The 20,865-nt window shown below is 40.9% G+C and overlaps 1 protein-coding gene and 1 long non-coding RNA gene across 2 annotated transcripts in view; one reads left to right on the plus strand and one right to left on the minus strand.

The window, feature by feature from the left end:
• The first annotated feature begins 85 nt into the window (after nucleotides 1–85).
• LOC111328700 (uncharacterized) lies at nucleotides 86–1,523 on the plus strand. The gene is made up of 2 exons (XM_088724971.1): nucleotides 86–357; nucleotides 534–1,523. Exons 1-2 carry the CDS (start codon nucleotides 86–88, stop codon nucleotides 1,351–1,353), a joined length of 1,092 nt encoding a protein of 363 aa, XP_088581097.1. The 3' UTR covers nucleotides 1,354–1,523.
• Nucleotides 1,524–13,176: 11,653 nt separating this feature from the next.
• LOC148728493 (uncharacterized) overlaps nucleotides 13,177–20,865 on the minus strand; it is a 57,960-nt gene continuing 50,271 nt past the window's right edge. The window contains exon 3 of the long non-coding RNA XR_015988550.1: nucleotides 13,177–15,003. This is a non-coding gene — a long non-coding RNA (uncharacterized LOC148728493). The remainder of the gene's footprint in view (nucleotides 15,004–20,865) is intronic.

Raw genomic sequence — 20,865 nt, forward strand, 5'->3', positions numbered from 1 at the left:
TAACTTGTGGTGGCATGGCTCATCGTGGTTAACTGATCATCCATCACAATGGCCATCATGGAAGTCAACACAATTTGACAGCAAGATGTCTGAGCAGAATACCAAACAATTTCCTGGCCCATGTGTTACGTATGAAACCACAACAATGGCTGGAATACCAAGAGAGACCAGCAAAACTTCACTCAACAAGTCAGTTGTGCCCTTTGGGATCAGCAAAAGAAATTACTCTTCGCTTACCAAACTACTTAGAGTGAGCGCTTGGGCCTTGCGGTTTCTCCGAAAAATACACAACAAGAGCACAACCAAAGAACAGCTTACATCAGACGAGATAAGTCAAGCAAAGGTCATGTGGGAGAAGTATGTCCAAAATAGTGCATTTACACCAGAAATCAATGCAGTCAAACAAAATTCAAGAAACAATCTGACGAACCAATTGGGCCTACAGTTGGATGAACACGGAGTACTAAGGTGCCATGGTAGATTAATCAATGACACCTCTCAGAACATACTGCGTTCCCAAAACTCCTTCCAAGGAAACATGACTTCACAAGCTTAGTCATCAACAGCTTCCATGAAAAGCTAATGCACGCAGGTGTATCTCACACTTTATCGGCTACCAGAAGGGAGTTCTGGATTCCACAAGGAAGATCATCTGTACGAAGAGTTCTACTCAAATGCTTGAGATGTAGACGATATCAAGGAGGACCATACCAAATGCCCGCAACGGCTCCCTATCCACGATCACAAATAGAAGAATCTCCACCCTTCACATACACTGGTCTTGACTATCTTGGACCCTTGTATGTGAAAGTCAGTAAGCCATCAGCAACCCAAAAAGTCTGGTTGTGTCTGTTTCCTTGTTTAGCTGTTAGGGCTATTCACTTAGAAGTCGTTCATGACATGACCGCTGAACAATTCTTGTTCTGCCTAGAGGATTCATTGCCACACGAGGAAAACCAAGACAGAATTTCCGATAATGCTTCCCGGTTCAAAGTAGTAAAGTCGACTGTTGAAGAAGCATGGCAACTCTCCATGACAAGTCCTGACACACAAAGTTACCTGGCCAACGAAGGCATAAAATGGAGCTTCACCATTGAACTGGCCCCCTGGAGGGGTGGTTTCTATGAAAGACTTATCGGTCTTGTGAAACAGTCTCTTCAAAAGAGTATTGGAAAGATCTGTCTTACTATAGTTCAACTGGACACTGTTGTAAAGGAAGTCGAAGCAGTGATCAATTCCCGGCCATTAGTCTATGCAGGAGCTGACTTCAGCTCTGGATTTGCACTCACCCCAGGAGATTTCCTCAGCCTTAACTCAAAAACAGGCATACCATCCCTAGCAGAAGAAGATTGACAGCAAGACCCAGATTTCCTTAGCACATTGAGTTCTTCACAAAAACTCTTTGACATGTGGCGCAAGGGTCAGAAACATCTTGACAGATTTTGGAACCTATGGCTCAACGAGTATGTTCTGAGTTTGCGTGAACGGACTCAGAACCACTTAAAAGCTCCCAGGACACAATCCTCAACCTGACCCACTAAAGGAGACGTTGTACTTCTGAAGGAAAACACCCCACAAGGTACCTGGAAGTTAGCCCTTGTGGAGGAACTAATTTCAAGTACAGACGGGAAAATCAGAGCCGCAACAATCCAAACAGCTACAGGAAAGTTGCTAAACCGTACGCTCAACTTCTTGTACCCCCTGGAATGTGCTGAACAATGAGAAAGCCCAATCCAGCCCAGCCAAAGTGAGGATGACCAGTATGATGCAAGCCACCAGAGAAGCAAACAAAAACTTACCACTTAGCGCCCAATCTGGAAGGCAGCTATTAAAGCAAGACAAGCCCTAAACAAACTGTTGAACACTTGATCCTGATCGCATATTGTTATCCCGTTTCTTAATTTTTTTTTGGTCATGATAACTCCATTTCATTCTGTTGAAAAGATTTCCTTTAATCCCGAACATTGACAGTTAGAACTTCTCGGCTGGGGAGTGTCGCGGAGGGCCAAGCGACCACTCCACGAGAATTAGCGACCGCTCCTTTCAGACGATGTGCAAAAAGGAGGATTTTTTCCTCCGTGTAAATCATTGTGTTCAATTGAGAATAAAGAAAAATTACGTTCGCGACAAACTCCACATAGACTTGCAACAGCTCAAGGAGAAGTTGATCGCCAAACCAGATGACAAAGGCCTGATCAGAGCTCATCGCCACCTTGAAAACGCCAGGATACTGCTGAAAGACATGAGAAACCCAGTCGTGCTGCCAAGGGACCATCCAATAGCTAAGCTGCTCTTACATCACCTGCACCAGAAATGAGGACATTGTGGCTACAAGAGCCTCATGCACGAAACAAGAAGGAAGTTTTAGATTATCGGGCTCAGGAAAATGGCCAAAGCTGTAGTAATCAAGTGCGTTGTCTGCCAGAAACTACGAAGAAAGCCCCTCGACCAGTTAATGGGCCAACTGCCAAACTTGCGAGTGGCAGCTGGATCTCCCCCATTCTCCAACACTGCTATGGATACGTACAGACCCTTACAGATACAATTGAACTGGAGAACCCTAAGTTTTACCTGCAGAACAACCAGAGCAGTTCACTTAGAGCTCATAACCAACAAGACCTCGGAAGCCTTCCCAATGGCATTTCGTTGATTCGCATGTCTGCGCGGAGTAGTATACCAAGTCTACTGCGGACCTCCCACGCAGCCTGGGACCAAGTGAAATAATAAATTAAAAAACGGCGACTGATATTAGAGGCGATTGTTAATGTATGTGTAACTGAGGTCATCACGACTCGCTCATAGAGCAAAAGATACCTTGGTTTGTGTGCGTTGTATTGAGTTGTTATTATTGGTAAAAGATGGGTGAAGTATATATGAAACCGTATGGCGAGTCCCATCCATGTGGGACAAGTTACATAAAGTGTCTGCACAGGCTCAAAAACGCTACGCATGCTTAGTGTGTTAGAGTCGTTTTACTATCAGATAAAACGTCACTGATACGTTTTGATTTGTGGGACAGGTTTCGTGAAGTGAAGTGTCTACCCATGCTCATACAAATTAGGCATGCTAATATAATGTCCTTTCCTTCTGGGAGCACATGGTAAAACAAATCATGCAAGCGAAACTAAAAAGTGGAACTCTGCGTCCTTTCCTTATGGGACATTCCCTTCCCTTTTCAAACAAAAACTCAAAAGAGAATGGACCCTATATTATGCATTTGGGTATCACGGGTTAGACATACGTATCTAACCAACAAAGACTGTGAGCAGAAACTGTACTTATAAGAGTACCAAAAGGTTTTCACACGCATGTGGTACATGTTAAAGTGTAGACCATGCGCAGACCAGATAGCAAAAACTTGCGCATGTGCAATGGAGTTATGTGTCATCTATGACGTTATACGTGACGTCAGATAGGTCAGCGGTACCTGATATTATAGGAAAGACGGTGTGCGCAAGTAAATTAGTTGTGTAACAGAGTTGAAAGTGTGTAGACGATGGCAAAAACGACATCTTTATGATTTTGCCCATGGTCTGCATCCGTGGACTTATGTGGCATGAAGTACGATCTTCGTCTCACAGCAAATGAGAAAGATTTAGAGTGTAATTTAGATTCGCTGGAAGAAATGATAGTGATAAAATCTGATTTGTTTGCGGGTTTTATAACGCCAGAACTTACTCAAGCTCAAAGAGAAGTGTTTGTAGCATTTCGAAAATACTTGCAACTTTTGAAAGCCAACGTAAAACCATCAACAATGATCAAAGAATTAGAAGGTGCACCAGACAAAGCACTTGGCATGTTAGAAGAGTTAACTATCGTGGATCAAAAGGCTACCTCTTACGATTTAGAAAAGTTAGACGCAAGAACTTTGCATTCCATCGCATCAACAGTGGACTTACGAGACGATAGAAAATTTAGATGCGTGTACAATGCTGTCCTAGAAGCATTTTTACACTATGTCCACTATTGTAGATGCAACCCATCACCTAGAGGTTACAATTCTCCATATTATTCCTCCAAAGAAGAAGAAGAGGAAGACAGGGACGAGGTATTTCACAATGCATGTGCCCCAAGCGACGCATAGCACACACGTCTTCAAGAGTGAATTACACGCGTGACCCATTTATTATTTCGCAGCAACCATGAACTCATATGTAGAGCACAATCTTAATTTGGCATGTTTGGCGTTGGACGTATTGCTAAGCATAGTACATGAAGAAGCAGACTCTGATGATAGGAGAAGAATTACAAGAGATGTAAAAGATTACATTGGTATGATGGATGAAATCAAAGATCAGACGACTTTGGATAAGAGATACGTGGAACTCATGTTAAAATTTTTAGCCTTCGTGCAAGAATGTGAACGCCAAGAAGAAGAGGATCAACTAAAAGACGAAAGAAGAGAATAAAGTTCTACCCAAGGCACCTACAAAAACACCCAAGACATCCGAGACACTACCCCCGCCACCGTTGTAACCTTTTCTGGAACATTTGATACGCATGACTTTGGCAGATAAATAAGTCACGTTTTTATGAATGGAACGTGAGGTGAATTGTAATGAGTAGCACGTATGCGCTGTACTTAATGGATTAAAGAATTAAAAGCATTAAAAGAATGTCAGGTGTAGCTAGTCTCTAGAGACATTTTGATTGGTGGGACGTGACTTGGGTAACCGTAAAAAGCAGTTACATCAGTGAGTGTGTGTGCACAGTAAGTGTAGCAGCAGACGAGATGAAGACTCCTAAAAGCAGCAGCAGTAGCAGTTTGGTCAGCACGAGTAGCGGTGGAAAATCACCTAAGAGAATACAGAAAGATTGTCCGTATTCTTATTTGAATAAGAAGAAAGAAAACAGGAAAGCAGCCGTAGAGAAACTGAAGAAATCCATTTATCTACCAGAATTACCAGCCAAAGAACCACCAAAACTGATAGCACCTAAGTTAGTTCCCGATGGACCTTGGAAAGATTCACCGGAGTCGTGGAACCTCAGCCTACTAAGAAACCAGAAGACACGGAATTTGTGGAAATTGAAACCATATAGTTACCAGAACAACCAGAGCCAGGAGAAATTGTAGATAGCAGTGAAGGTAATTTCACCTTCTATGCTATTTTGCATAATGTTCTTGACGAAGCACCTATCACATATCCGTGTCCCATTCATAATACACCAATGGAAGAGTTAAAAGCTAAAGACCCTACATCATCAGCCGTGTATTTACGATGTACCGAGCTTAACTGCCCTGTATTTACAAATCTAAATGATTATAGTGTGTATTTTTACCAGTATAGAAAAGAAGGGCATCAGTGGTACACACTGGATGGGATTAACGTGATGAAATGCGAATGCGGTGTACCCCCTCCGTTAAGCCTGTAGAAATCGGAGCACAATTTTCACAAAATGTATTTAAGATCTAGAGAGAATACATGTGGATTGTATACATTTTGGAGATTTCATTCTAGAAAGAAAACCATTGAAATTTTAATGGATTGTAAAGAAAATGTGGGATGGCAAGGATTGTAAGATTGCAAATTTGTTCCCTTTTGTTAAATGAAAAAGTTGGAGAAGAGGAGGTAGAAGTAGAAGCTCATAACCGAACTGTATTCTGGGTAGCACAATTGAGCGGTCCCAAGTGTAAAAGTCTTTCCATTCAAATTGACCCTTAGAAGGGTCCATTTAAATTCTGTAACCATAGAAGAAGTTAATGGGAGGTGATGTGTTTTTGTTTTTTTTATATTTCTAACACCCCTCTCCAAGGAGGGCATTTTTGAAATAGTGCGTTTGTGTGGAATAGAACAATTTAAGAAATTATACGATAGACTTGAAGTGCCACCTAAAGAAATAGAATGTATCCAGTCAGAATTAGAAATGATGGAATACCATGCTGACAAATAAAAATAGTGTGAGTGATGACTGGTGTCTCATTTTTTTGTAAGCAAGATGTGGATGTACTGTCATTATCGTTGCGTGGATTTTTTATGTCAAAAAATCAAACACATGGTTCAATTTCCCCAAGACAAAATACATTGTGCGTGGTTTCCCAATGGCACCGAACTTGAATTATGCACTCGGCGCCAATCATGGCGGCCACGTTTAGAGTAGCTCTAGTTTCTATCACTATTTTATCCTGGTTAAGCGCTGTATTTCTAAACCATTTATTATTCTTCGAGGCTACTTTTAAATCAAGGTGGGAACCCCTGCACACTGGTGTTCAACTCAAGAAGAAATGCACTTGTATCGTCAAACATGGTTTTCATCGATCAAGAGTTCAAATGCAGAAGCACACTAAACACGGGTTTGTCTCCTTAGTCATCCCTGGCCACGACCCTCCATTGGACATCACGGTATATGTTGATATTTCGACCAACACCGGTCCTGCTCAATCTATTATCGCCATTAGTAGCCGGCAGAGAGCCACTCGAGATTTAATTCGGCAACTTGGTTCTCCAATTCGCCAAACAACGACCCTACAGTATTCTCAGCGTGAACTGGTGTCGCTCCGGAAAAATTACAGCCTTCAGGAGAGACGGTCAGTTTTATTTAAGAACATTCAAGCGGATGGAATTTTCAAGTACCGAGGGAAACGGTCTGGAAGACTTACTAAAACACAATTAAATACAGGCCGAAGCAAATATTCTTCAGAAACGAATGATTTTTCCACCTTGAATAATTATTCACAGTCGAACAATCACACTTTACCAGGGCTTTCAGTAATTCCCGTGAGAACAACTACGCGCGTCATCTCCAGTAGTTACACAAGACAAAGAACTGTTAATTGCTATAACTCTTCCACCTTGAATGAATTTTTACGGTTCAATAATCACACTTTACCGAGACTTTCAACAATTCCCGTGAGAGTAACTACGCGTGTCTCCTCCAGCCGTTACACAGAACAAAGAGCCGTCAATTTCAACAATCTGGCTATTATCAAGCCTAAGAGAAACAACGACGCCAGCAAAAACACCTTGCAATTCGTACCGTCAATAGCTGTGTCTAATGTAAAGAGTTTGGCGCCAAAAATAGACGAACTTCGTATTTTTTTGAACACCCACAAGTTTGATCTTTGTTGTATAACGGAGACATGGCTGAAAGATTCTATTGATGACAGCGTAGTTGACATTAGTGGCTACAACATTATACGCAAAGATAGGACCCACAGGCTACATGGGGGTGTGGCTCTATATGTAGAAGATTCCATCAAATTCTCAATTCTACGGGACTATGAGTTCCCTGACCCTGAGGGCCCTGAGGTTTTGTGGGCCAAGATCACGCCCAACCGATTGCCTCGGGGTTATAGCTGCCTTATCATTGGTACAATATACCATCCTCCACCACCTGCCAAAGATGAGCCCCTCCTTGATTACATGATGGATTCTCTCTCTAGGATAGAGAGTGATATCCCTGGCGCAGGTATAATTCTCGCTGGCGACTGGAACAGGGCAAATGTTTCACCAGTTATTAAGCAGTTCCGCCTCACACAAGTCGTCCATTTTCCAACAAGAGGGAATCGTACACTCGACAAAGTGTTAACTAATCTTACAGAACACTAGGAGAAACCTTCTCCATTCCCGCCATTCGGACTATCCGATCATTGTACTGTTGGTTTGTTTCCAAACATTAGATCGAAGGCCAATATTCCTGCATACAGAACGGTTACTACATGTGCTGTTAACGCTGAGTCCAAACAGGCTTTTGGTCGTTATATGACGGGGGTCGACTGGTCATTAATCGACACTATAGATAGCGTCCAAGAACAGTATGCTCACTTCAGTCACCTAATTCACATAGGGTTAGATTCTATCCTTCCCAAAAAGCGAGTTAAGTTCCACCGAAACGACGCACCATGGATTTCACCCAAACTCAAGGCACTTATAGCACACCGTCAAAGAGCATATTACCAAGACAACAAACCATTGTTCCACTACTACCGGAACAAAGTAAACAGGGAATGGAAGCTCTGCAAACGCTCTTATTACAACACTAAAGTCAGCGTTTTGACCGAAAACAGTCCTAAAATGTGGTGGTCCGAATGTAGGCGGTTATGTGGAATGAACAAAACATCTACAAGTGTCGCAAATCAGCTCCTAGCAAGTAAACCAGCTACCTCAATCAACCTTAAGATCTTGGTTAATGAAATCAATACAGCTCTGCTGGAACCTCAAGCTTCGTTTGACCCACTTTTAGATAATATCGAAACTGTGAGCACTGAGGGTTTTAAAAATCCCATTATTTCACTGGAAGCTACCTTCAAATGCCTTAGTACGGTCATCTCCTCCAAAGCTGCGGGCCCAGATAATATCCCAAACTGGGTCTTGCGTGACTTCGCTCCTGAACTCGCTCAACCCCTTCGTTGTATCATCAATTCCTCTATTAGTCAAGGCACTTTACCGGACATTTGGAAATGTGCAAACATCACCCCTCTTCCCAAAACAAAGATAGTTGAGGATGCGGCGAAGGATTTGAGACCTATTTCATCGACGCCAACATTGTCCAAAATTGCCGAACACTACGTCGTCCATGAACATGTGAAACCAGCACTTCTAAAATGCCTGGAACCCGATCAATTTGGGTGTATTCCAGGATCCTCCACTGTGCACGCATTAATAAATCTGATGCACAATTGGGCGCAAGCAACAGACGGAACGGAGAACACCGTGCGAATCTTTGCGTTGGACTATAGAAAAGCCTTCGATCTGATAGACCACAGCCTCTTGTTATCGAAACTCTCGACCTACAACATTAACCCTTACATCATTAATTGGATAATAGCCTTTCTTAAAGATAGGAAACAAAGGGTCAAACTTGCACATGATTGTCTCTCAGAGTGGGGATCGGTCCGAGCAGGAGTACCGCAGAGAACAAAATTGGGACCGTGGCTATTCTTGGTTATGATAAACGATTTGAAAGTACCATCAGCCAGTGATTGTATAAAATATGTAGATGACACGACAGTGTATGAAATCATAAGCAAGGGTGGTCCTAGCAATGCTCAGTCTATGATAAACGAAGTAGCTACCTGGTCAACACTCAATTCATTTCAACTCCATCCGAAAAAATGTAATGAGCTAAGAGTTTCCTTTGTGCGCTCCCCTCCTTCCTACGATCTGATAGAAATTAATGGCTCTAAGGTTAGTGCCGTTAGTGTCGTAAAATTACTGGGTGTGTATTTTCAAGACAACCTCAAGTGGAACACTCACGTTACTGAGACGATTAAAAAGGCCGCTAAGCGCCTTTACTTTTTAACTCAGTTAAAGCGAGCTAAGGTACCATCACCTGAACTAGTTAATTTTTATGTTGCTTGTATTCAATCTGTCTTACTTTATGGATGTCAGGTCTACCATTATAGCCTCCCCAATTATTTGAGCTTAGGTTTAGAGCGTGTCCAAAAGAGAGCCTTGAAAATTATATACGGTTATGATAATCATTATAGAGAAGTGCTTCAGATGGCAGAGCTGAAAACCCTAAGGGATCGGAGAGAAGACCTTTGCTTAAAATTCTTTAACAACATCGTCTCCAATCCCTTGGATTGTTTGTACCACTTACTGCCTTTCGATAACCCAGGTCAACTTATGGAGTTACGACAACGCAGACCATTTAGAGTTTCCTTTAAAACAAATCGGTTCAGAGATACTTTCATTCCGGCAAGCGCAAGACATTTTAACTAACATTTATTACAATTGTATATGTAAATTAGTTCCCTTTTAGGTTTGATTTTATTGTATAGTTCTATTACATAATTTGTACACCTTTGCAATTCAGCTTCCAGCTGCTATTAAGGTATTCTTCTCAATAAACGTCTAAAAAAAAACGTCTATAAACGTCTAAATAAACGTCTAAATAAACGTCTAAAACGTCTTGAATTGTTTTGTTATATCGTTTGCCCCGACTCTTATGACTCTTCGATTTTCATTAATTGTGATTCTTCTCTGCCTTGTTGCTTTGTTTCTTGCTTTACGTTTAAGTGCCCAATTCTCTTTTGTATTGTTTTTAAGGTATTTTCTTGTTGCTTTCCACTTGGCTCTATGGCATTTTTGCATTGTGATGTCATGTATGGCACGTCTTTGTCTCGAGTCCTTATTTTTTTTAACAGGTGCTATCTCATCTAGAATGTCAGTCATGAGTGCGTTCCAGAAATACACCTGATCATCTATCTCGTCAAAAATTTCCCCAACGTTCCAAGGTGCAACAGCCAGATGCTTTTGAAATTCCTCGTGTTGAAAGTTCTTGTAGGTCTTGAATTTAGTAATCTTAGGTTTAGTCAGGTTAACTTTTTCTTTGAGAATTCCGTAAATCAGGGTATGGTCACTGAGAGATCATAGTTACCACAGCATTGAAAGAGTTCTGGTCGATTGCTTAGCAATACGTCAATAAGAGTTCTAGTTGTTTTTGTAGCTCACATTTCAATCCTTGTCGGTTTTGTTATCATACACTCTACAATTTGTTTGATTTCAAGATCGCTTAACAGCCATTTAAGCTGGTCTGTACTGTTCACCAAAGCTATTATGTAATGAGAGGCACTTTTTTTGCCCCTTGGTGTAAATTTAAGAAAGGTATAGTGTGCAAAGACAAGCCTCACCATCTAGTTTATCAAGCGATTAAACATACATAATCTTAACACTCGTACGTGGAACTCTTTGCAGATTCCGCTATACAGAACAGCTACTGGCCAGCGCACTTTTTCCTATAGAGGGGCCAGCATTAGGATAACTTGCATAAAGAACTTAGGCAAAATGCCTCATTGGCATCTTTCAAGCGTGCTCTGCAAGATACACTGTTGAAGCAGACATTTCCTTTATAACCTCAAGAACTTGGTGGAATACTATCTTAAATTCTGACCATGAGTTTTATCTTTAGTTATGTTTTTATAAATTGTAAAGGTTTGTAAATAGTTTCTGAAAAACCTCACGAGGATGTTACTATTAACGATGATGATGATGATGATGATGATAGATGCTGTCTTTGAAGCCCCACTTTAAAAGATATATCAGAGAATGAGTAAGCCAGCATTGCTACAAAGGTGTTTGCCAGGCTACACAAATAATGCAAATTAATCCATCCACCCTCTTGTTTGGAGTAAGTAGTATTGGGGGCCTTTCTGGTGATTCCCGCACGGCCTTGGTCCGAGTGTCTCAGCCAAGGTTAATATATTCATGTGGCGTAGGTGTACGAGGGTTTATTGGGGTTAGGTTAGGGTTAGGGTTTTGGGGTTAGGGTTTTAGGGTTAGGGTTTTAGGGTTAAGGTTTTAGGGTTAGGGTTTTAGGGTTAATTTTCGTGAGTTGGGTTTAAGGTTTAAAAAGGAACGGCACAATAAGTACAAAGATAACAAAAGAATCCAAGATGGCGGCAGGATTAACTAAGTTTATTTCTTCATTCTGCAAGATATTTGAGTTGTAAATAGGTAACAAGGTAACAATAGGTAAATAGGTAACAAATAAGTTTCCTTCGATATTGTTTGTAAACTGCTGATGCAGTCCGGCCAAAGTCCCCCGAAAAGTGTTGTGATGCGCATTTGATCATATCCACATGTTAATTTGCGCAATAGAAATATTAAATTATTATTATTATTATTATTATTATAGTAACATAAGCTAGAGAAGCTGTCATCATGTCTTTGTATATTGATGAAATATAGAATGTTCTCCCACTTGTGCATCATAGGTTTCAATCTCGTCAATGTATCTTGTCACTTGTCTGCATATTTCGCAAAGATCTTGGGTAGTAGCTTTTTCTTTTACAATGGCAAATAATTCGTCAAGGACGGCTCCGGCCCATTGAGGGTTCTGTTCAATCCTTTCGCCCAAATGAGCTAGGTACAGTTGTTTTTCAGGCGACATGGTGTTTGAAATGAATGTTGAAAACGTAGGCAGAGGTTATACATAAACGTAAAAAAGTCACTCTGATTGACAAGCTGTCATAAAATATAGTGTATATAAATCTTTCGTTTCGTACTTCCTTGATTCATGTTAGTGATGCCGTCCGAGAAAGACTTGTCATGCGAATGCGGTCGATGCAATACCTGTCTATTGATTGACGAGATAGAGACCATAGCGTGGTACAGAGTAGAAATAAGAGAATTGAGAAAAGTATAGATGCCAAAGTGGATACAAGAAATTACAGAAAAGATTGATTTACTTAAAATTGAATGATGCCTAAACACGTCAGTTGGAGTAAAGGAATCACTTATAAACCGGCAGAAATATGGTTTCAATGCACAACTTGTTGGTATTGTACACCTTATTATTGCAGTTATTGCCAGAGATGTCACTTACCAGTGCAGCATCTCGTCAACGAACGACCGATGGATATTCCCTAAAAAATTGAGTGATAGACAGTTTCTCATCATTTGGAGCAAGGATGGTAAAGCAAACGCATCATGAGCAACGTGAGAATTTTGAACGACTGTGAATTAATGTACCAGAACAAGTATCTATTCGATTTATGTGCGCCTAAAAAAGTGTGTGGACCCCGAGAAGTCATACGCGGTATTTTGGGTTATGCCAACGTTCCCATCTGTCTAGAGGCACCACGACATCATTTCTACATCATATCATTACATGGAGGTGTATTATTTTCTGCGATATTTACAAGCCGTGTTCAAGAAGAAATTACCAGTACTCAAGATGGATGACCCAGCATCCAAGTATAAATTCATGGATTCCTGCAATAATTAATTTCACGAGCCTGTCAGAGAAGTCAACACATGGTCAAATCCAATAGGTCACATGCAGCTGTACATGTTCAAACATTGTGATGCATTTGAAAAGTTGGGAGAGCGCTTAAGGTGGAATAATTTTTTCGAGGACGATGTGACAAGTGTTTGCGTCGTTTCGTAATCCCAAGTTAAGCCATTCAGATGTAATGAGTGAAATGGTGACATTAACATGTGACAAATATTCCCCAGAGTGGTTAAAAAAACAGCAGAGTTGCATCATTTCATCAAAGATTGGTAAAGTAATATCACTTTGACAAAGGAGTATCACGTTCTGTGTGTGTGTGTGTGTCACATGGGTATCGCATGATGTGCACATGAGTATCGGTCCATGATTGGTTAGAGATTTATATATATGAGAGAGAGTTAGACCACGAGATGATTTCAAATGGAACGATCACATCTTTAATGTAACCTCAAAGGCTGCCAAAAGATTGTACCTCCTGGAGTGAACTCAAACGTGCTGGTATCTGTGCGAGTGATCTTGTTTTATTTTACTGTAGTACCATAAGATCGGTTTTAGAATACGCATTTCAAGTATTTCACTCCAGCCTTCCGTTCTATTTAACCGAAGAGCTGGAACGTATTCAGAAGCGCGCCTTGCGCATTATCTTTCCTTATGCAAGCTACAACAGCGCGCTCAAAGAGGCAGGCATCTCCTCTCTTTAGGACAGGAGAGCATCTCTATCGTTTGATCTTTTTAATGACATTGTTCTTGACATTAATCACAAGCTCGCTGGTCTGCTCCCACCTAAAGCTGAGCACCACAGGCAGCTGCGCAGCAATAGGAAGTTTAACGTGCCAGTGTGCAAGACTGATCGTTTTAAAAAATCCTTTATTGTTAGCCATAGCCTAAGGATGTAAATATATATGTTTAAGTATGTATATTTTTTAACACAAGATCATCCTAAGTGAAACTTTTTTATTAGATTTGTATATTTTTATTGTTAAGATTTTCAAACCATTTTAACTATGAATTTTGTTTCTTGTATTGTATATTATACACGTAATTCAGTCTTCGGACTGCGAGGTGTTTCTTTTTAATAAATGATTTATCTTTATTTATTTATCTCTTTCCTCCCAAGTAGTACAAGAATAGTGTCCCGAAAAGTAACTACAGTAAGGCTCATTCCAGAGCAGATCTACCTCCTCCTGGACACAATATTAGACCTTCGGAAGAAAGAGGAAAACATCTCCGAAAGGGTGATATTGGAAAGTATTGAATCAGACATCAGTCAGCCACCACTAGAGGATGTAGATGAAGGTGAAGCATACACGAAAAAGAAGACTGATGCAATGAAGGCTGTCCGAAAGGTCTTGCGACACATTGTTGAGCAAAGATTGGAGACAAAAATGAAGAGGGTGACTGTGATGGACAACGCAGAGGAGGAGGATGTTTAAAAACCATGCAAGGGGTGAACATTTTTATCTTTCATCCATGTTAAAATCGTAGCAGCCATCACATAATAAATTTGTTTGTAATGAAATCTGTGTAGTCATTTATGAGCCGATGGAGTGTTCTAAAGAGCTTCCCGATTCGTACCCCAAAGAAGTATATTATCAGACCTATTTATGCCCTCACGAAATCTATAAATTCAATACACATACCTGTACCAAATCGGGTTGCTCCCGCATCTTGTTGCATGACATCTTAGGATTTGAGGCCACACCGACCTAAGAAATTTGCCATCGGCACATTTCCCTCGTCGCCAACTATAGAGATGTGTGGAAATTCCTGATACTCGTTCGGGAGATTTAAAAACAAGACATTGAAGTGAATGTGCTTTATTAAATACTATACAATGAGAAAGTAACATCTGAAAAATAGCAACAACATAAATGAACGCCTGAATCTGACATATTTACACATGGCGGATGGGGTGCAAATCCGTGACAAACATGATGCGTTACATAAAAATACAATTACACTGTACAAAAAAATTCAAAATGATTATATACAATAAAGACTTCTCTATCTAAAGGGATGTCTTGCAGAAAATACAATACAAAATAAAATAGTTGTCTGTATTGCCATGGTAGAAAAGTAAACAGTGGTGTCTAGAAAAAAGATTTATATAGGAAATGAATAAAAGCTAATATCGCACCAACCAAAGGCAGTACCTTTGGATAAAACGGAATGTTCAAAATCACGAGAAAAAAGTGAACTGAGATAAAAATTGCATTCCTCTAGGGGTAGAACTGAAAGGTAATGGTGAATCGATTCTAGGATGATGAGTGTAGAGTTTATAACGATATCGTGCTGAAGTAGTATTGTGCAAAGGGATTCTTGTCGGATCTATGAGAAATAAAAATATTTATTAAGCGGATTAGTGATACTGTGAAAATGCATGAGCGGTCTTTGGTCGAACAGACCTGTATGAATAGTGAATCTACTTCTAACAGAAGAATATTCAAATAACAAATATGTAAATAAACAATAAAAAGCTATCCTAGGAAAGACAGAATAAAGTTGAAAAAATTCTCCTTCAAAAGTATAATTTAAAGAAATATCTATGACATATTGTGCCCGTAATCTATCTTTAAAATAAAGAAAAGTACTGAAAAAAGTTCAACAAATGAATTAAAAACTAAGGGATTAGTTAATGCATGGTGTTGCGCTAGTGAAAGAGTAAAGTCGCCCGTGGGTATCTGTAATTTAATAAAAATTAAAATAAATAATTGCCCGTTCTACAGAAACAAATTCATGTTATTAAAGAAAAGTTGTGGTGAAAGAAAAAACAAGCAGAGGTAAATACACTGATGAACAGAAATGCGAAAAAAGGAATAAATAAATTTGTTAAAAGGTCTTTCTAAAAACGGGATGCGAGTATTAGTCAGTAATTCTATTCTCCGGGAATGAGGGTGTGAGGAAAGGATAGAATGCAGACCCCCACAAACCAACCACAAAAGGTCGTATAATTTAAAATAGTCCTCAAATCGAAAAGGACACTGAGGAAGGGTGCATATCTAGGAAGAAAGAAAGTTAGTTATCAGTGAAGAGGAAGAATTGATGCTGAAAACGAGTAATGCTATGTACATAAATAGGGAAACGAACAAAGATTCGAAAAAAAAGGCACCAATTGTAAATTAAAAGAGGTTATGAAAGAGACTAAAAAATAACCGAATCTGAATGAAGTATTTGTGTATAAATGTCTATCTATAGTACTCACGAAATAATTGTGAAAGTCTAAAAATAGTGATTCATATCGGAGGGGTAACAGATTTCTACTTTATGTATTGGTGTGGCATCGGAGGTCTAAACTCAAGTGTAGATTTGAGATCGCGAAAAGAGTTTTGTAAATAGTAAATAATAAATGTATGTTCTAGAATGAAATGTTGAACATCTAAAAGTGTATCATCTGCCATCTAGGAAGAAAAAAGGACATGCCATTGTAGTGAGATTTAGGCAGAAAAGTAACGTTATAGGAAATACATCACGAATACGGGCTTCTAGGACACCTGGGCGAAGCAACTGCTACAGTTCGGCAATGGCTTGCATTCGAAGCTGTTCTCGGTCTTGCGGTAGCGCATTGTCGAACTGGTTGATTGTTTCGTTCATTTCATCTTCTGGGATGACGGCTGTAGGGGCTCTGTGTCGTGCAATGAGGGAATCAGGAAAAGAGGCTTGGCAGAGACCACAAGTAGAGGAAGTGCGAATGTGGTTTCGCAGACAATGACGGTGAACCCTGTTTTGGCAACATGGTTTTGGCAACATGGTGTTGCTGTGGCGCCTGCCATGTTTATACAAATTTGCAAAAAGCAAATAAAGCAATTGGTAGGCCCTCCATCCTGGGAGGGTGGAAGACGTTGAAGGCGGGATGACCGTCTTGGATTATTCATCATCTCTGTAAATAATACAGAGGGTAATAATTAAAATGGAAATAATAATAAATAAAGGAAAAATGTGTAGAAATGAAACTTGCGGATAAATTTGCGTGAATAAAAATAGCTTCAAATAGTAAGAAGAGTTTGATATGAATGACATATACGTTAAAAATGAGCAGATAGAAGGGTAAATACGTGTTATATTTACACCGAGTCATGATCGACAGGACAAACAATTGCTCTCAATCATACTAAGGATGCGGTAAAATTAATATTCCACCGTTAAAAATATTTGAATTTTATTGGATATATACCTACGCCGCGTCCCCACATGGGGACGCTATAATTTCCAATATAACTAGCAGAGTTTCTAGCATCAGTACAGAAGTTGATTCCTCCAGTTAGAAGAAGCAACCAGAAGAAGAAACCAGAAGTAGCAAGAAGTGAAAGTCACAGACAACAATAACGCAAGTGTTTGTATGCATAGAAATGTAGAAGAATGGTTTATTCTTTTGACGCTTTAGAAAGTATATCCTCTGAGAATTGGTAGTGTGCATGTTATTAGGTATTCAAATTTCTCTTACTTTTAAGTTGCGTGTACATAATCAATGTTGTTGTTGTTAATTTATATACCGTTATCCACTTATTACCGGCGCGTGTGCATAATCGTTATTGATAAATTATATGCCGTTATTTCACTTTATCGCGCATGTTCACATGAATAGTCAATGTTGTTGTTGTTAAATTATAAGGGTAAAAGAACATTTGTGGAAGAGTTTGGTGACAATGATGTCTCAGACGAACTGATGACAAGGATTAGAAGTCTGTATGATAACCCTACTCCAGACAATGTGTTGGATGAAGATATGGTTGAATTGAGAGAAGAATTGGACAGAGAGTCATCGCCCCTGTTTCAATTCAACTTTCAACCAGTTCGACAACCTAAAAAAGCCCTCAATATCGTACAAAAACAACGCGGAGTATCACAAAAGAAACAGCTGCGTCCCGCAACAAGAAATGACGATATTGGGCAGGAAATTACACGCGGCGTGGCTGACATGGCGCGTCGTGTGATTGAAAAATCCAAATCGCCCCAAGGAAATGAGTTGAAAGACAATGACAAGGTCACATTTAATTTCTTCACCAAGAAGTTTAGCCATCCTCTGCAGTCAGCTACATTCACCGTGGCTGAAATCGCCAATGACAGCTCGCAATTTGAGACATACATGCAGATGTTGGCTAATCAACTGAATTCCAACAAGAGTTTTGACATCGACAATGAGTTTCAAGCCGACATGACCATCATTTGCGAACCCAATGCCGGCAGAAAAACCAACCTCTCCATCCTGGGGAAATTAAACATGACCACGGTCCTTCACCATAAACATTCCATATTGCCCTTCAAGAATTCAGAAGACAACCTCTGTCTGGCCAGAGCCATCTGTATCACCAAAGCACATTTCCACAAGGACGATGACAGAAAGAGCTACAACAAATACAAAAATCTTCAAAAGCGTCCACTGACACTCACCCGGTGTGCCAAAAACCTACACCGTGAAGCTGGTGTTCCTGAAGGTGACTGTGGTCAAGAGGAATTGAAGAAATTCCAAGAATACCTGGTCCCCGACTATAGGCTGAAAGTCATGAGCGTCAGATACCCATATTGTATCACCTTCGAGGGCCCCAGCTCAGCACCTTTAGTTCTTCGTCTTCTGTTTCAATCAGGCCCGGAGGGAGGAAACGGTCATTATCACAGTTGTACATCATATTCTGCATTCCTCGAGAGGAGTTATTTTTGCAAAGAATGCAACCGTGGTTTTAATACCAACGAATTCCGACACCACCCATGCGAAGGAAGGAGATGTAAAGCTTGCAAGACCATCGAGTGTGGCCCTAAATCGAATCACCCTTCACTACTCTGCACCCACTGCAATCGGTATTTCTACGGCAATTCCTGCATGTCACTCCATCGTAGCCAGGGTTTGTGTGCTTCGTGGATTCGATGTGTGATTTGCTGCAAAGAATTCAAACCCGACAAGAAAGAGTCACATTGATGTTACTGGAGTGAATGTGGGAATTGTAAAGAAGACATCGACCTCCGCACCCACAAATGTTACATCCAACCAGTAAACCCAAATGAAGATAAACCCAAGAAAAAAATCGACAAGTACACTAAAGCGGCAAAGAAAAAATAATCCAGACGTCTCAGAATACTTCGAGCCTCCAATTAAAGTGTGGGCAGACTTTGAAGCTACAGGAACAGATGGTAAAGGAAAATCGCTGCTTCGAGTTTCTCATCCCCAACGGAACCAAGAACCTGTGCATGCAGGTGGGAAAGATCGTTTTCAAGGACAATATGTGTTTCCTTCCCCTGGTCCTGGCTTTGTTTTCTAGTACTTTGGGTATCCCTGAACTCAAGAAAGGTTTCTTCCCCCCTACAACCAAAACTACATTGGTCCACTCCCTGCCGCTGAATATTATGACCCCGAGGGGATGTCTACAAAAAAGTAAAAAGAATTTTAAGTGGGGTACATGGATGAACAGAGTAAAAATCTCCCATTCGACCTTAAGGAGGAATTGATTTCCTACTGCTGCTCTGACGTAGCATTGCTGAAAGCCGGCTGTCTTAAAATTCATTGATGAATTTAAGACCATCGCCAAATTTGACCCTATGGAGAAATGTGTGACGATCGTTCAAGCCTGCAACAGGTAATAATTTGTGGATTACAAAATTTCATATTTATAATATGATATTAAAAATATGGTATTCTTTTTAGGTACTGGCGCAAATGTGTCATGGTCCCTGATTCCATCGCCATCGAACCGGAGAATGGATGGGAAGGAGCCACACACAATCATTCCCACATGGCCTTGGAATAGATGATGTGGACCGAGAGGAATCTGGGGACGAGGATTCAACATGCGTACCAGGGCGGAGAATTCAGCATCCCCCATGGATCTCGTGTGTATACTGTAGACGGATACGTTGCAGAAACGCGTACCGTCTACGAGTTCCATGGTTGCTTATTTAATGGTTGCCGCGACTGTTTTCCCCAACAAAACCAGATCTCCTTCTCGTCCACTGGGTTAACTGCGGAAGCAGGCAGGTGTCAGACGACACAGAAAACTGCCACATTGCAACAATTGGGGTATACCGTCGTTGAAATGTGGCAGTGCCAATGGGAAAAACTGAAGAAATCTGACCCAGATCTCCGCAACTTCGTCCAGTCACTCTCCATCACCACACCCCTTCAACCGCGTGAAGCTTTCTTTGGTGGACGAACTGGTGCGACCACGCTCTACCATCGTATCGATCCCACCCAAGGAGAGCAGATCCGGTATGTGGACATGACATCTGAATACCCTTGGGTCAATAAATATGGAGTATAGGCCATCCCACCATCTACTTGGAACCTGACAACCAAGACCTACGCCTACTAAGGTCTCATGAAAGTTTCTATTCTACCGCCTACCCATCTGTTCAATCCCGTCCTTCCTCAGTGACAAAAAACTGGTTCTGCCTTCAAACTCACCTTCCCTCTCTGCCGTTCCTGCTTGCAAGAAGAATCTGTGAAACCCATGGGAGAAAGAAATTATGTATGCCCCCACATGGACAAAGTACGGATGCTCACGGGAACGTGGTGCACGCCCGAAATCCACAAAGCCATCAAGAGGGGGTACCAGCTCATTAAGATTCATGAGGTGTGGCATTTTGAGCATACACAGCATGTGCTCTTTGCTCCTTACGTCGACACTTGGTTAAAAATCAAACTTGACAGTAGCGGTTACCCTGCCTGGTACCAGATGGAGGAGCAAAAAGCCCACTACGTCCAACAGTACAAACAGCACGAGGGAACCGACTTGAATCCCGCCATGATTACCAAAAACCCTGGGAGGAAAGCCACAGCTAAACTGATGCTCAATTCCTTCTTTGGCAAGTTTGGCCAAAATTGAAATAAATCCAAGGTTCATCAAATATCGCACCCCGCATCACTACTAGATCTCCTTGATGACCCCTTGCAGCAGATCCAAGATGTTCATATCCTTCCTCCGGAGTTGGTAGAATTAGTAGCGAAACGCAACGATCAAGACCCAGAGAAAGGCCGTGCTACCAATGTCTTTATCGCCGCATTTACTACTTGCCAGGCTCGCCTTAAATTGTACGAGTCCTTGGAAATTCTTAAAGATCGTGTGCTCTACTACGAGACGGACTCTGTAGGATACAAATGGAAACCGGGAGAGTCAGAAATTGCTTTGGGAGATTATTTGGGGATATGACTAACGAGTTGGATGAAGGAGATTACATCATGGAGTTCATTTCGGCAGGAGCCAA

The sequence above is a fragment of the Stylophora pistillata genome, chromosome 6, assembly GCF_964205215.1.
Source record: "Stylophora pistillata chromosome 6, jaStyPist1.2, whole genome shotgun sequence".
Lineage (NCBI taxonomy): Eukaryota > Metazoa > Cnidaria > Anthozoa > Scleractinia > Pocilloporidae > Stylophora > Stylophora pistillata.